This window comes from Prosopis cineraria, unplaced genomic scaffold (assembly GCF_029017545.1).
Source record: "Prosopis cineraria cultivar Desert tree isolate PC_DT_omini unplaced genomic scaffold, ASM2901754v1 PC4, whole genome shotgun sequence".
Classification (NCBI taxonomy): domain Eukaryota; kingdom Viridiplantae; phylum Streptophyta; class Magnoliopsida; order Fabales; family Fabaceae; genus Prosopis; species Prosopis cineraria.
The window spans coordinates 9812470-9830121 of record NW_026555335.1 but is presented as its reverse complement, the minus strand read 5'-3'; the positions used below and the strand labels follow the sequence as shown (position 1 = coordinate 9830121).

Genomic DNA, 17652 nt, shown 5'->3' with positions numbered 1-17652 from the left:
TTTTAAAACTAATTTATTCTATTTTCACAACTTGTTCATTTAATATTAACAAGTTATCAAAATTATATTAAATAAAAAATACATGTTTTAATTTATTTTTCAAACATTTTCACGGGCTTTTATTAATCATGGATATCTTATTGTATTTATTGGAACAATCACTTGTACATATTCGAACATCACTTGTCCATACATTAAAAAAATTATCACTTTTTTAAAATTTAATTTATTCTATTTCAAATAACTTGTTCCTTCAATATTAACAAGTTATCAATATTATATTAAATAAAAAATATATGTTATAAATTTACTTTTCAAGCATTTTCATAGGCTTTTATTAATCATGGATATCTTGTACCATATATCTAAACAATTACTTGTACATATTCAAACAACACTTGTTCATATATAAAAAAATTTGTCAAATTTTTAAAATTCAATTTATTTTACTTTTCACAACTTGTTCCTTTTATGTTAATAAGTTATCAATATTATGCTAAATACAAAATATATGTTATAAATTTATTTTTCAAATATTTTCATGGACTTTTATTAATCATAGATATCTTACTATTTATATCTAAATAATCACTTATACATATTCGATCATTACTTGTTTGTGCATAAAAAAATTGTCAATCTTTTAAAACCCAATTTATTCTGTTTTTGAAAATTTGTTCCTTTAATATTAACAAGTTATCAATATTATACTAAAAAAAAATATATGCTATAAATATAGTTTCCAAGCATTTACACGGCTTTTGTTAATCATTGACATCTTTGGCAACTTCCATAGTTGTTAGGTCAACTTACACCAATCTTTGACAAAATTAAGGAATCAACATATAAGATTTGACAAGAGATCTTTGCATATCTACTAATGATCACTATTTTCATTTTCATGCCTGGTCATAAGAAAATGAAAAACCATAACTCATATATAAGTCTCGCCTTATCTCATTTGGTACTTTACACAATGAACACTTCAAATCATCTTTGATGACAAATGAAGCCAATGCTAAGTGAATGTGTTCATTATTAAAGGAATGCATATGTAAGAACTTTGAACCACACTTGTTGCCTAAGTAGTTATCTTCCATGAATACCCATAAATTATGTACTTCACTATCTTACTTCTTGCATTATTCTTGACATGCTTGTATGCAAACTTGTTTGCCAAACTATACCCGCACAATGATTCTTTGAATACACCTACATTGTTGAATATTTGCCCCAAGTTCAAAAGCAAGTCTTTCCATTTAGTTGCACCATGTAGTGCACTTTAAATTAAACATGAAAGCTCCTGACTTTCCTTATTCAATGAAGATCTAACAACAAGTGATTTAATTGAGATTTCTATACAATGTAACCCTTATGAATTCAACATAGGTTTTACTTCATTTCTACACTCATATATTTCAACAACATAAACATGCACAAACTTTTCATTAAATTCAACTAATTGTTAAACTCCTTCATCGTCTTTTAAGTCTATCATAATGATTTCATCTAATTATTATAATGTGCATTTCAATTCCAATCTCTTAAGTTCACACCCAAAATGTGAACATATTTTTCTTCTTAACTCATTAATTGACATTAAAGTACTTACTATCATTTTATTTTCTCTACCACCAACATGTTGCACCCTCCCTTCATTGATAACAATCTTTCCCCCTATACGAAAGAAATAGAATTTCTTTTGGCTCCTTACTCATAATAATGTTATATACACTTGTTATTTTCAATGTGAAAGGGAAAAAAACATCCATTAGTGAATAATTATAGCATGATTTTATCAAATTAAATTCTACATTAGATATCACTAACACTTGCAATGCGAGGCAATGCATTTATGGGAGGAGCAAGTGGCAGAGTCAACACTTGATTCAACCTCTTTCAGCAATAATCTAAAACTTAGACAACCAAACTCCACTGTTACCAAACAAAAATTGAAAATCAAACAATACTTCACTATCATTATCGAATATTCAACGAACTAGCCTAACAATTGTGAACTTAGCTATCAAACACAATCGAAGCTTCATCAAACTGAATGGAACGCTCAGAGACGATTGCGTGTGGAGAGTATGAGTTTTGTCCTATTATTTCTTTTCTTTCATTGAGGGCAATCTAGTAACTTGGTTGTCTAAAATTAATGCTAGTGAGGACCATGTTTTAGGAATTTACCGAAGTCCTTATCAATAAATAAATTCATGGTGAGGTTTTTTTGGACAATTTGTGCTATTTTATTTTAGCCTGTGCATTTTTTAAGTTTGTTTAATACTTCTTTTATTTGTGTTTCTCCTTTAGGGTTTGACATAATGGTGGGTAGAAAAACTTGTAAAATTAGGTCAACTGGGCTAACTTTAAATTAATAAACTAAATTGAATAGTTAAATCAAATCATTTTTTTTATTTTAATTCAATTTTGGTCATCATATAAAATTCAATTCAATTCAATCAAAATTTTTAGGTTAGTATGGTTCATCAATCTGTTCGACTTGGCACCAAACTGAATCAAACCTGAATCCTTAACAATGATAGAATTAATTTTTCTTTTTAAATTTCACCCTTCGTTCAATATTATATTATTTTAAATCTTAATTATTTCCGTTTACATTGTTCATTTAACCAGCGTATTATTAAAGACAAGTAACATTTATGTCTTAAAATGCTGAATAAAACATATACTATTTAGGGATAAAATGAAAATGTAAACCAGGGCAAATAAATATGAACGAAGAAAGCATATTAATTTTAGACAAATAGAAAATCTTTTATCATTAGAACGAGAAAAGTTTTACTTAAATTAAAAAAAATAGGGGCACTAGATGAAAAATCCAATTTTATATTTTTTCAACATTTTTAAGAAATTACGTGATTCTTTTTTTTTCTTTTTTGCTAGAATATTATTAAAAAAAAAACTTCAAAAGCAAGTAGTTTAACTAACTTCTGAAACCAAAACAATTAGCTGTTATAAACATCGATCTATGATTCTATATCAGTGTGCATTACGTGGAATCAAAGAAACAAACTATACTATTTCATGATTTGTTAAAAATCAGTAAAATTAATTGGACCTGGCCGTATTATTGCATTCGGCAATTTATTTATAATTTCGTTGCGGATTAAAGTTGTTTAGCTTAAAGATACTCTGTAAATGGTTCGGCTCACAGGTTACAATAATGCATCATGCATTCATTGATCAAAATGAATCTTCCTTAATGAGATTATATTATTAAATATATAGTTCTTGCACTGCTCGTATCATCAATGAGGTTGCTTAACATTGGGTTGAACTCTTTATTCATCATAAAGAATCCAGGTTGTCTATTGCTTTACAATCAACTGTGAAACAGTAACCCAGAATCAGTAAAGATGACTGTTCTGAGTATACAATCCATATGATGAGTGATGACTACGCATAGCTAAGAAGAATTTAAAGTCCCTTTTTCATTCTTTCTCTGGTTGTGATGAGTGATTGAGTGATTTGATTACACGCTACTGAAATGTCTTTCCAGTTCACACAGCATTTTCAATGGCGTAGAGTATGGTGTTGTCTCCTTTCTTTTCTATCTATTCAGATTTCCGAGTAAAAGACATCAAACACAAGATGTCTTACTGCTTCACAGTAGTGTTTCATATATCTGGGCTGATAGTTTTAATATTTACTCTTCATAGTTGAGGTGATTTCAGAAGATGCATTTTATTCTTACCTCAAACTGGGTTAAAAGAGAATCAATTTTACGTTCCAGGAAATCATAGAGTGAGCATCCCTAATTGCTTTATAGCTTGCCATCTTTACAGAATATATAGACTCAGCGAGAGTGAAAACCATAAAAGCCTATTGTTTGCTCATTTCTGTGTTTTTATTGAAAGGATTTTGACTTTTGCTAATGAAACAAATAAAAGCTTTTAATAATCCCTGCCCTATCATTTTCTTCCTTGGGGACCATTTGCCATTACTATTTTCATTCCACCAAACACAATACCAACATAACATCAAAATTACGGGCAAGAGGGGGCAAAAACAACACTGAAGATAAGAAATGCAACAAAATGTTTTTATTGAAGAACTTATGCCTGCTTGCAGTTAATAATTTATTGAATCCCTTCTTTACAAGGCTTTAAAACTAGGTCAAAGTTACAATGTTCCCCCTTCAGCTTACAAGGCATCCAAATTCAGCAAAAAAAGATAACGGATGAACAACTCAAGTCCAAAAAAAAAAAAAAAGAGGGCTTTTTCTTTTTGCCTCTCTCTCTCTCTCTGCCATTTTTAGCTGCTGTCATGACATGTGCCTTCAGTTAGAATTCGGGTCTCGTCATCTGTTTCGAAAAATTGATCTCATTAATTTTAAAAAGACAGTCACATTGTATATGAGACTTATTTGTATAAAAGACTCTACTTAAACAGTAGACTCCATAACAGGCATAAGTCTCACATACAATATACCAACTTGTTTTTAAAATTAACAAGATTAATTCATATACAAAAGTAAAAGGTTTATAAATCCCTTCACCAGTCAACCAATGGTAGACCCATTTTTGGTTAATAAACATGAAAGGGCCTGAATTCCTACCAGCCCGGGCTTAACTCCTTGCAGGAATAGGTGTCCTTGGACTGGGCAATCCCATGTATGAAAGCCTAGGTGAGACCTTCACTTTTGGGCTGGGCCTTGGCGAAGGAATTGGGCCATAGTTAGGAAGGGGCACTGAAGTGGGCCTAGGTGACAAATTCACTTGCTCCAATGCTCTTGATTGTAGATGTCCAGGATAGTCACGCACACACCCGATCCTGGGCCCAGCACCAGTAGACCACTTGCAGGATAGCCTCTCGGAAAAGTCAAACACTGAGGCTTCATCCTTCTCAGCACCAACCTTTGTACCCTCTTCACTGACCTCCTTTGCATTGCCTTCTTGGCCATTCTTATCACTATCATGAATTGCACTTGACTGAGAAGTTAAGGTGGTAGGACCCAAGTTTTCCTGTGATTCATTAGTGCCTATGCATGAAGGCGCATCATCATCAATAGCACATCTCTGCAGCCAAACAAGCAAGATAACTATCAGCTAATTTGTCTTCTATATTTATGGTTCAAATCAAAAGAAGACTAATCGAGTTTGGTTTAAGGAAGAAATATGATCACTAACCTTGACATTGGCGAGGTCTACGTTGTGGTCGTCGAGGAAGGTGATGAACTCTTGGAAGTTCTCTTCTGTGGGGTGGTAGTGACCACTGTAAGGCCAAATAGCCTCCAGGACTCCTTGATGGGCCACTAATCTGCCTGCAGCTGTGGTTGCAGCCCCAGATAGAAAGCTTGAGTGCTGAAATGAACCTTTTTGTTTTCGTCCTACATACAAACTTCTTGTCGTGCTTAAAACAAATATCCATTTGGACTTGTCGTCGGTATCCACCAGCCTCCCATCCAGCTTGTATGTTAGCTTCCCGTTTTCAACAAGTACTTCATATTCTTCCCTTTCCTTCTGCAATTGTAATGAACACAGTTATGTCAGATACATGAGACTCATGTTGACAGAAATTAATGATTTTGACATCTAATTTTTCTAAGGTACTTTTCAGATGATCTATTCACCTAATTGCATAGCATAATACTGGTGCAATAACTTACCGGTCCAAGGTATTTAATGCATTGACGTTGAAGCGTGGTCCTTTGGCATTTCTCAAGATTAATTTCTTTGCCATCTCCAACATCCAGCCTACATTGACAGAAAAGAGAGTTAATCACCCGGCAGATGCTTATGATGTTCATAGCTAAGAGAAGATCATAATATCAGAACAAGAGATTACCAGTAGAAAAATGGTTGACTGCTATGACTTTCAACCAGATATCATAATATAAATGCAGATTGTGTCCATAACGATGACGTGGGTCAATCTGTGTAAAGAAATTAAGAATGTTGATACCAGATTATACGGGTATTGAACAAGATTTAAGATCGGCATTAGGAGAATTAAAGGATTAATACTTACAGCTTCAAGCCAATGTCGGAGAGCTAGTTTTTGTGCTTTGTCGTCCTTGGACAAACCTTTTCCCACCTGTGTTAGAAAGGCCATTAGTATTTGTTAACACACTCCAAATAAAACAATACGAATCAATGTGAAAATAACAGAAAGAACTCGAGAGAAACATGAATTCATTATTCGTTGTTGTTGTTATTATTATTATTATTATTATAACAAATTGTATACCTTAGCTGCTCTTGTCCTTGCCCTCGCCCACCGTGATTGGGCGGTCTCCGGCTTCTGGACATCGAAAAATGAAACTGAACTCCGTTTCAGTGCAGCAAAGTCTAGCGCCTTCCACCTACACACACCATTCAATTCATGACATTAGTATTTGAAAGAAATTTAAAGAGAGGAGGACATGATCTGAAACCCGCTAGTAAAAAATGAGAATAGTTCCTTCTCTCTATCCTTTTTTTAATTGCATTAATTACCATAAATTAAAAAAGATGGCAAAAAATGAAAAAAGATTTGAAACCAGGATAATGATTGAGAAGCAGACACTAACCAGAGCTCCTCCACCACCACGGCACAATCTGCGAGGTTTCTTCTCGTTCGGTAACTCTTGTAGACTTTCTGGAGCTTAGTTGCAGCAGCATCAAGTTCATTCATGGGCCTGGGTGAAGTAAACACCACTGATCCTGGCAGAGCAAGAAGAGGTACTGGTTTGTGAGGCAAATCAATATCACCCATGTTTTCCTTTTCCGACGAGACATTAACATTTGTTTCTAGAGGCACCATCTCAGGTCTGCGATCCCTCAACCGCCTTGAACTACTGATGCTATTGTTGGGCCCACTTGACGACGGACTAGTTTCTGATTCTTCTCTTTTCTTGTTGAAGCTGGCTGCTCTCAGAATTTTAGCTCCATCTTTAGATCCAAACCTGAAGTTGAAAGACAGACCAAATAACCAATGCCTCGCGACTTTTTCACGCGCTGATAACAGTAAAGAAAGTGATAATCCCATAAGGCTACACCTCCAACTCCAAGCTTCAAATTGGTTGAGTCCTGCAAAATTAAATAAAATAAAGACACAGAATACAGATCATCTCAATTGAATTTCAAGCTTCAAGTTGAGGGAATAGACACGGATTATCAACAGAGAGCTTCAGTGCATGGGAAATTTACCTTGTTTGTGGATCTTGTCGGGTTTGGTAACCCTCCCTAGAAGTGTCTGGCTCAAGAGAGATGAAGTCTATGGGGAAGAAAATAACATATATATAGGGCAGGTAGCTACATAAGGTGTCTGACGAGGACAGATAGTCCAAATTCCGGAGGGTCGATCTTCAGAGGCGTGTCAAAGACTGGAAAAGGAAAGAAAGGAGAAATGTTTGAATTCCACTAGGAACTTAAGTGACACACGTTGGAAGTGGGTGAGGAATGAGATCGAAATCAAAGGGTATGCTGATTGTATTTTCAAGGTCCAAAGCCACGAGTTGTTTGAGGGATTCAAAGCAAGAAAATGGGAAAGAAATATGGCGTTTTGGTATTTTGCGCATAATGTGGGAGTTTTATAAGGGGGCCGATGATATTTTTTGGGTTTAATGTATAGGGTAAGAATCATGTCCGAGCCAGAATTTAAGCTTGATTCATTACATTATAAAAGCTAAAAAAAATCATAACTTTAAATTTCTCTATTTTATTCATATTTTATTATTGATCTCTATTTTTTTAATGTTAAAATACATAAATTAAAAATATCAAAAAAAATACAGAAACTAATAATGAAACGTGAAAAAAGTATATAAACTTAAAGTTATATTTTTTATAAAAACTAATTACTTTCACCAAATCTAAAATTTAAATGAATTAAATGTTCATTAAGTCGGTACATGTTTTTAACTTAATTTTTTCCTTTTACAAAAATACTCACAAATTGTTGATCTAATTTTTTTTATTTTACAAAAATACTCACAAATTGTTGATTAATAAAGTCATCATATCATATTAAAAATAGAATTAATGATCAACTTATAAATTATGAACCAAATTTGCTTTGAAAACTTTCGGGTGAGTTCTTTTTAATTCATAACAGTCAGCGACCACCGGCGTGAGAATGCGGGGCTAATCCGCTGAAGTCATTTCCCGCGTTTCGTGGGTTACGTGTCAAGCAGTCGATCCATTTTATTTGATCTTGTTTTGGCCGGTATATATTATTTTTAGTTTCTTTTATCTTAGCTTATTTTCCCGTTTATTCTGTGTGTGTAAAAAATAAAATCGCACGTTATTCATGAATCATCCTAATGCATTTTCTTTTTTTTTTTTTTGGGCTGCAAATGATGCATTTCATTTTACGCAGTCCAAAAAACATTTTACTTTAAACTCAGATATGTTCATTTTTAGAGAAATTTATATGGTGCGCAATTTATTGAATTATTTTCTCACCAGGTTTTCGTTTATTACGTTATTGCTATCTTTGTTTAGCAGTAACTTTTTTGCGATGGCCGCGACACTTTCCACTTGTCATAATAGATTGAAAAATTTAAAGAAGAAAATAAATCAAAAGTAAAATGTAAGAAAGCTGAGATAATTGTTGAGATTGATCATCACAAAGTGAAAAGTCTGCAAGAAAATAATATAAAGGCACAAAACTCAAGGAAGACCAAATAATAACGTGACATGTTCATCACATAGAAATAACACAAAACATGCATGATTTTGAAACCGCTCCATCGCGATTTCTAAACACATCTTAACATAATTCGTTAGTCACTGTCGTCTTAGAAGTCTGTGAGATATATAAATTAGTAAAATTTTATCTGATGTATGCATAAATATTTTTTTTTCATTCTGCAATTGTTTAAAAAAAGGATATTTTCTCATGTAAATTATTTTTAATTAATTTATGTCCTTTTATACAGAGATAACTGTGGAATGTATACGTCTCGTTTAATTTTATATTTTACAAGTTTGTATGTCTATTATTAATATCTCCATTATCCTTTTTTTTTGTCGGGAAAGAAAATTTCATAAAAGGGAAACAAGATTACAAATGCTAAGGAAACAAACACCACCTAATACAAGAAATTAAACAAACCATTAAACCAAAACAAAGAGAAAAGTACTAGAAAGACCAAAGACTCAATGGCGAAGCAATTGCTGTACATGTTGAAAAGGTGATGATCAAACTCTCAACTAATGTGATCCAAAAAGTGGCAATGAAGGATGGTTGTCTTAGGACATGCTCGATTAAGCCCAGTCTCTTTGTTGCCATTGCTGTAACAATACAAGTAGCTTTAAAAACTCCTTCAATGGAAGGAAAAGGAACCATATGAAATTCAGTAACAACTCTCAAACTAAAAAGGACCATGATCAACTAGAGCTAACAATCACTAATAATCCACAGAGCAAGGAGAAAAGGAGGACAACTAGAAACACACAAAAGAGACATGACAAGACACCAAGACGCAAGCAAGAGCACAAAAGGGACAAAAAACAAAACATCAACAATGTTATCGAGTACCCCATAAACTTTAACAACACCTAAAAGAATAATTGATGATTCTTTGGTGGCTAGAGACCAGCCACCAAAGATATCAAAAAACACAAACATGGCAATTAACCTAACTATTTTTAAGTTGTTGAACAGAACAATATCATCATTAGTTTGCTCTATAAAACACAAATTCTTGCTAACATTTCCTTCTTCCACTTCTAGACTTGCCACATTTTGCGTTTCCATCCTCCCAATGCTTAGTTCGCTCTCGTACTCCAACTCACAAATTTTGGAAGCCAATTGAGCCACAATAAATAGATTCAAAGAATTGCTTCTTTTTTTTTTTTGCTTTTTCAGCCCTGTCGTTTTGCAGTTATTGGCACTTTGTAACGTGATGCTCCACCATCTTAATGTATCTTTAACTTTAATGCCCGAGTTGGGACTCAAAGTTTAAATCTCATTATAGTCCTTAAAGCTTGTCCCTCGCCCCATTTATCCCTTCAACTTCCTCTGAAAATTAATCCGTTCATCACCCTCACTAGGCCTCTTATTGTGATTCTCCTCTCACTTGACGGGTGCTAAAAAGGGGACCATTGAAACCCCCATGTCATTGCCGCGCAATCTCCCACCATGGAAAGAACCAAGACAAAGACATGCTTCGACCAAAACCTTAAGAGAGAAATCTCTAAGATGCCGAACGGTCACTTTTTTATTATTCTAATAATTTTGAATTCACTAGACCCAACTAATGTCTCGTTTGATATCCTGAAAATATTTTTAATGAAAATAAAAATAAAAATAAAACTAAATATGAAAATGGGAATGAAGGTGGAAGTGAGTTTTAAAAATATATTTGGTATGTACATGAAATTATGATATACTTTCTATTTAATATATGCATTTATATAATTAATATACTAAAATATTCCTGTTAATTTTTTTAATTATGATATACTTTTTATTTAATATATACATTTATATAATTAATTTACTAAAATAACCTTATCTATTTTTTAAATTATGATATACTTTTTTATTTAATATGTGCATCTATATAATCAATTTACTAAAATACCCCTGTTCATTTTTTTAATTATGATATATTTTTATTTAATATATGCACTTATATAATAAATTTACTAAATACCCCTATCTATTTTTTAAATTATATATTTTTAATTAATATATGTATTTATATAATCAATTTACTAAAATATCCCTATCTAATTTTTTTAATTATGATATACTTTTTTATTTAATATGTGAATCTATATAAGTAATTTACTAAAATTCCTGTCAATTTTTTTAATTATGACATATTTTTATTTAATATATGCATTTATATAATCAATTTATTAAAATACTCCTATCTATTTTTTTAAATTATGATATACTTTTTTATTTAATATATGCATCTATATAATTAATTTATTAAAATATCTTGCCAATTTTTTTAATTATGATATATTTTTATTTAATATATGTATATTTACTAAAAAAATTTTGATTTACTTCAATGATTGATGAAGGGACAAATCTATCAAATAATTTTATAAATGAAGTTATTTTTGTCCAAAAAAATTCACTTCCATGGAACCCATCTCATTTTCATGGGTCTTATCATGGAATTTAATTCAACTTATTTTGATGGATTTCATTTCCACATAAAAATTCATTTCATGCATACCAAACAAAAAAAATTGTAAATTACAATTCCATTTTCATTTTCATGTCTCAATTTCTAACATACCAAATGAGGTATAAAGTATCTTTGAATTTTAAAAAATTTGGGTCTTTTATATTTTGACATAAATCTAATAAGTTTAAATATTGAATCCATTATATTTAAATTTAGATTATTTTTATAAAAATATTATTACAAATTTATTTTTAAATAAATTAACGTAACGCTACGTTAATTCAAAGCACGTGATGGAGCACACATGATTTTGCCTTTGGTCGTGGCCATGCTCCTGTGGAAAATGGAAAGTGGAAACACATCCTTAACATGGACCCACCTTGACCCTAGTTCTCCAAGAATATACTTTGAATCAAAAAAATTTATATTAAAACTTTTTAAAATTTGTTCAAATTATTAAAAAATTAATATAAATAGCTTTGCTTATAATTAACCAATAAAATATCATAACCAGGTAAAAGGTATATAAAAGTAAGAAAAAAAAAGCATCAAAGATATCAAAAAAAATTTAATTTTTAAAAAATATTTTAAAAAATTAGTTTTTATTAAAAAGGTTGAAACAAACAAGTCATTTATAGGTTAAAACTAAATTATGTTGGCCAGTCTATTGGACAAAACCGCGTCCTTGTGGAACCACGAATGTTGGAAAATAAACCGACAACATATGTACGTACAAGTTGGTGGGGTCGACGCGCCATCACACACCCGTTTATATAAATTTACAATTTACAGTTTATAATTTACAAAAATTTTGAAGTCAACTGACAATGTCTTTATCCAAGAGATTATCAAAAGCATGTTTGATTTTTAAAAATAAAAAATAAATAAATTGTTTGAGTACGTATTTTGAATTTAATTGATTTCATTATTATTCTTATATTTTGTTTGTTAGAACAAAAAAAATGTTAAAGTTGTTTTTATTTTATTTTTCTTACTTTTAAAATGCAATATATTTGATTATTAAAAATATACTTAGTTTGATTAATTTTAATCATAAACTATCATTATTAACTATTTGAATTATTACTATTAGTTTTTTTAATTCTAATTTTTTTAAATTAACGAAACCAAACTGGTTTTCATTTCATTTTATTTTAGAAAAATAATTCTAAAAATTATATTACAAAAAAGTTTTAAAAATAAAAATGAAAACAAAAACCAATCATTTCTATATTTTAAAACTTATGCATCCATGTATAAACATGCAAACATGTTAATCCCGCTTCGAACTCAAAATTTATCTTAAAAAATAAAGGTGATGTTATGGTGGAAAGAGCTACTCCTTTCATTTAAAGATATAAGACATTTTTTAAGAAGTAAGATGTTAAAAAATGTAAGACATTTTTAGTTTTTTGAGGTATAATAATTACCTTTTTAAAAGTACCTCTATTGATAATGACTTTGTATTTATTATAAAGTGTTTAATAAGAATAAATATAAAAAAATAAGATTAATTAAAAAGTGAGTAATTATTTTATTGAGAGGTGAGATTTAATTAAAAATATTTTATATTTTTAAACAGAGATAATAGCTATTATCGCATATTGTAATACATTCATCATCGTACCTCCATGCATGAGCATGATAATTAATTTATTTGGTGTGCCTATATATATATATATATATAAACAACTCTTCAAGATTCTGACTTTTCATTCTCCAGCTCAGCTATTCCTCTCTTCTGATAATATTATTATCAAAATGTATAATTTAAACTCTTCAAGATTCTGACTTTTCATTCTCTAACTCAGCTATTCCTCTCTTCTAATAATATTATTATCAAAATGTATAATTTAATTATCCTTTGAATGTCAAAAGCAGCTATTGTTTTCGTAATCCTTGTACCTATATCGTCATAAAAATGTACAAACAAATTAAAAAAAACAATATTTATTTCAAGTGGTTGAACTAGAGAGAAAATTGTAGATAAAAAAAACAAAAATCTAAAAATGAATAATCACAATTCGTGCCACGATCATGCGTTTGATTGTATGTAAAAATTAGTATTTTCAGCTAATTAAAAACACGTCATTACTAATCATCAAAAAAAAAAAAAGTCGTTACTATTTTGCTTGGCTAGGGGAAAAAAATGTCACTGCCATTTCTTACACGACTTGATCGATGAGATGTGAGCCCATCAGCCTATGGTTTACAAAGAATATGATATGATCATTATTCATAACTATTACATGGCCAGCAGGATGCACATGATGTGTAAATATATATATATATATATATAATTTTGAGTAAATAATAATAATACTTGATAATTATTCAGAACATAAAATGTTATTAAGTAAAAATATGTTTTAAATTAAACTTTTTAATGCTAGCCACTGACGTTTACAAAGTACAGTTTGATTTGTTGATTCCAAATTAAAAATTATAAATAGTATGTAATAATATTTCCTATTAACTATTAAATAAATAATTTGTGGTGCACATAATATCCTTGTGTAGATTTTTCATAACTATAATTATGATAAAATTAATAGAAATTTAATTTTAAGTAATATTTAAAATAAATTTGGAAAAGATAAGATTAAAATTAATCTTATATTAATTTGGAAAAAATTGAAAATGATTCTAATTAATTTAATCCAAAAATTAATTGAATTTTATGAATGATTATTTATTTTATTTATTTCAAAAACTCTCTCTAAATAAAAAAGGAATAAATATCAAGTCCAACAGATCATAGCCCCAAAAAAATAATTTAAAAATATTGAATCTTTAATAATATGAAAAATTTATAGTGAAAGGGAATGATGAACCCCTTTTGCATTTAATTTAGAACAAATCCATACTTAAAATCTATAACCCAGATGCATAGAAAAAAAGAAAGAAAGAAGCTAGTAAAGGTACACAATAAGCTCAATGTGATATTAGGATTATGGGGACCTTCATCATCAATTTTAAGTACCTTCTCACCAATTGGATATGTGGCAGCAACCATTAAATCTTCCTGAATACCAAATCAACAGAGGGTGTGTATATTAACAAACACATTAAACAACATCTATTCAGGTGATGAAATCAATCTCCCACTTAAGAGCATTGATTTCAATTAATTAATTTATATAAAATCACATACTACAATAAGAGACCTCAAGTGTCATTCAAACTCAAATTAATTAATGGAAATATATGCATGAGGGAGGTAATTTTATGTATATCTTAAAATATAAAAAATGAAGCATAAAAATATAAAGAGCATCATGGCATCACTAGACTAAAGATAATAGTTAACATATAGAGAGATATGTGGGAGAAAAGTAATTTTATTTATATTTTAAAATATTAATGAAACATGAAAACATGAAAGGCACATGACATCATTAGATTAAAGCTTACGGTTTATAGAGAGTTACATGGTAAAAAGATAATTATGTGCATTTATATATTAAAATAATAAGTAATGAAACATAAAAATATAAAAGACACGTGATATCACATGCTATAGTGCAATGCATGGGATATTTTTGTAACTCAAAATAAAATAAATTTTAAATATTAACCAATTTAGATAAAAAACTTTTTTTAAAATAAATTGCAATGTTAACTAATAAAATTATCAATGATTAAAATTATTGAGGTTAATTTTTGTAAATCATAATCTATTATTTTTATCATCTATATGATTATCTAATTCATATGATGTGAAAATTAAGATTATGAGGTAAATACAAAATTTATATGGTGGTGTCTTTTCTATTAAATCATGAGAGGATATATAAATTTATAATACGTTATAATTTGATTCATGATTCATGATTATATATGATATCAACAAATAAATATATCAATATATCTTGAAATATAAATATTTTTAAATCTTGTAGTTGAGATATTATAATATCAAATATCATCATGATTAACATACAAATTTAATGATTGAGTCATTAACTCATCATCTTCAAATACAAATTATATATAAATTTAAAATTTTAAAATTCAGTTAATTTGTTTCACATTTACAAATTCAGTTTTTTTACTGCTTTTTTTAAAATTATTTATTTTTTAAAAGTCTTGAGGTGACATTATTCCAAATAAATGTTTAAGATAACAAGCACTCCTTGTAAAAAAATTCTAAGGCAATGTTGTCCTTTTATCCAAAATTATTTATAAAAATTAATACTTATGTGGATAGCGTAGAATTGCAACATTTTCACATGTCGAACTTATTAAGTGGCTTGTAGTTAGAGAGAGAGAGAGAGAGAGAGAGAGAGACTCGTGGAAGAGCATCATTTTTCATATTTTTTTGGCTTGGTACTATTTTCATGATATAGATGATATGAATGAATTTTTTTTGCCCCAACCGTTACGTTAAACCTATTACCTGCCCCCATCCTTTCATTCATCTCCCTGAAAGTTTCCTTGGAATGTAAGTTTGACTTGTTATTTATTTGAAACATATATCAATCTTAAAAACATTAAAAGTTTACGACAGTCAAAATCTCAAATTTGATTATTCAAGTTTAATATCTTTATATTTTTAATTTATATAATTATATTTACTCATTCATAAACTCAAATTAAATATAAAATTAATTAAACTCACAATTTTACTGTTTTTAAATTTTTAACTCACAAAGTCATATTAATTAATTTATAAATTTGGACTAGATGTGAGTTTGATTAAATTTATTAAACTTATTAATTTTTTACCAAATTAAGCAAGTTAAGTACATAATATATAGAGCTCTGATTCATAGAAGTAATAAAACCTAGTTTAAAGAGAAAAAAACTTAAAAAACAAAACCTAATATTAATAAAAAAATAAAATAAAATAAAAAATACTAAAAATAAGTTACCCTCCTATTTTGAAATTGTCATGTCTTGTACAATAATTTATCAACATAGATAGATTTAATTTTTATGATTTATATTTAAAATATATTTAAAGTATTATATTTTATATTTTAATTATTTAATCATATATATTTTTAATGAATATTTTTTGATAAAGATAAATTTTTATAATATCACAATTTAAGTTTGTGATTTAAATTTACATTTATATTATACATTTATTTAAACTCGTAAGTTTTACAATTTTGCTCACGTTGTCTTATACATTGTCAAGGACTTTTTATTTTATTTTTATTTTTTAATACAAAAAAATTAAAATCAAGTCATGTTAAAAATCATAATGCTTTTATAATTTATAATAGCGTCATCAAATAAAATAGTATTAAAATGATCTCTTGAGATTCTGTGAGTAAGAAGATCGGCACAATAATTTACTTTTTTATTGATGTGTTTCAGGTAACCTTTCACTTCTTGATAATTAGATTTATAATGCTTTTTCTGAATTAAGTTGTCATTAATGAGGAATATAGCCTCCGTTGATCTTAATTTTAAAAATTTTAACATTTTAATAACTGTTTATTCCTTTTAAAAGTTTGATAAGCTCTACGATATGTTGATAATTAAAATTTTTAGTAAATCTTTTGATTCAGTTATTATTTCTAATACGACTTTCACAAACCGCGTCACCATTACGATTGACTAAATCACCAATGTTAAATCTCACCTATCCAGAATTCGAATGCTTCCAGCTTGCTTCATGTTTGACGTCGAAATTTTATTTTTATCTTTCGAATGCTAAAACATTCCTTGTTTTACACAGGAAACAGGACTACCAAGAGAGAATTAAATTATTTTTTAAAACATTAAATGATTGATTGATTTCTCCGTCATATCATGTCTTTGTTGTATTTCCCTGCCATAGCCGTCATGCAAGTTGGCTAATCAATATTTATAATTTATTTTTTTTGTAAAATTTTGTCAAAATATAACTGCATTAATTTCTTATTTTAAACTCTCGCTGTCATTCTCTCACTTGTCAATGATTTGAAACTGTCTCGAGCACCAACATCTTTTATGGGGTGACGGTGTTTTATCGTCACCGATTCGACGCATGAAGCATGATTAAAAAATATTACATAAAACAAGTTTGATTTGCGCAGCGTCCGTATGACTTTTTATTTGGTTTTAAAACTTACTATTTTAAAAAAATAACATTAAAATCTCTTTAAAATATATAAATAATAATTTAATTTTTTTTTGAAATTTTTAAAAATTTTTTTATCATTAATAAATTTATACAAATAATTAAATTATTCTTATTGAAAATAAATAATTCATAACTTTTTTTCTTATAGTTACAACAATGTAATAGGAAATCATAACTTTAGATATTAATTTCTTATTTATTGTTATATTGTTACAAATATAAGAAGCAAAGTTGTAAATATTTAAACTAAATTTGTGAACCATTTATTTTCAACAAGAGCAATTTGATAATTTATATAAATTTATTAATGATAGAAAAGTCTCTAGAGAATTCAGAAAGATTATGATATTTTAATAAATCACATTATTATTTATACATTTTAAAAAGATTTTGTCATTATTTTCTCTGTCATTTTCAAAATTCAATATCTAGTCATTTTTTATCATATGCCCTCATATTTGATACGTACTAC

General features: G+C 28.7%; 1 protein-coding gene across 1 annotated transcript; it reads right to left on the bottom strand.

Moving 5' to 3' along the window:
• Positions 1 to 4047: 4047 nt before the first annotated feature.
• On the bottom strand, positions 4048 to 7239 carry LOC129309826 (IQ domain-containing protein IQM1-like). The gene is given in 9 exon segments (XM_054951554.1): positions 4048 to 5042; positions 5154 to 5486; positions 5633 to 5720; positions 5812 to 5845; positions 5848 to 5899; positions 5995 to 6060; positions 6214 to 6328; positions 6536 to 7034; positions 7155 to 7239. Coding segments are annotated over 8 exon segments (1596 nt in total). The 5' UTR covers positions 6994 to 7034; positions 7155 to 7239; the 3' UTR covers positions 4048 to 4592.
• Between the last annotated feature and the right edge of the window lie 10413 nt (positions 7240 to 17652).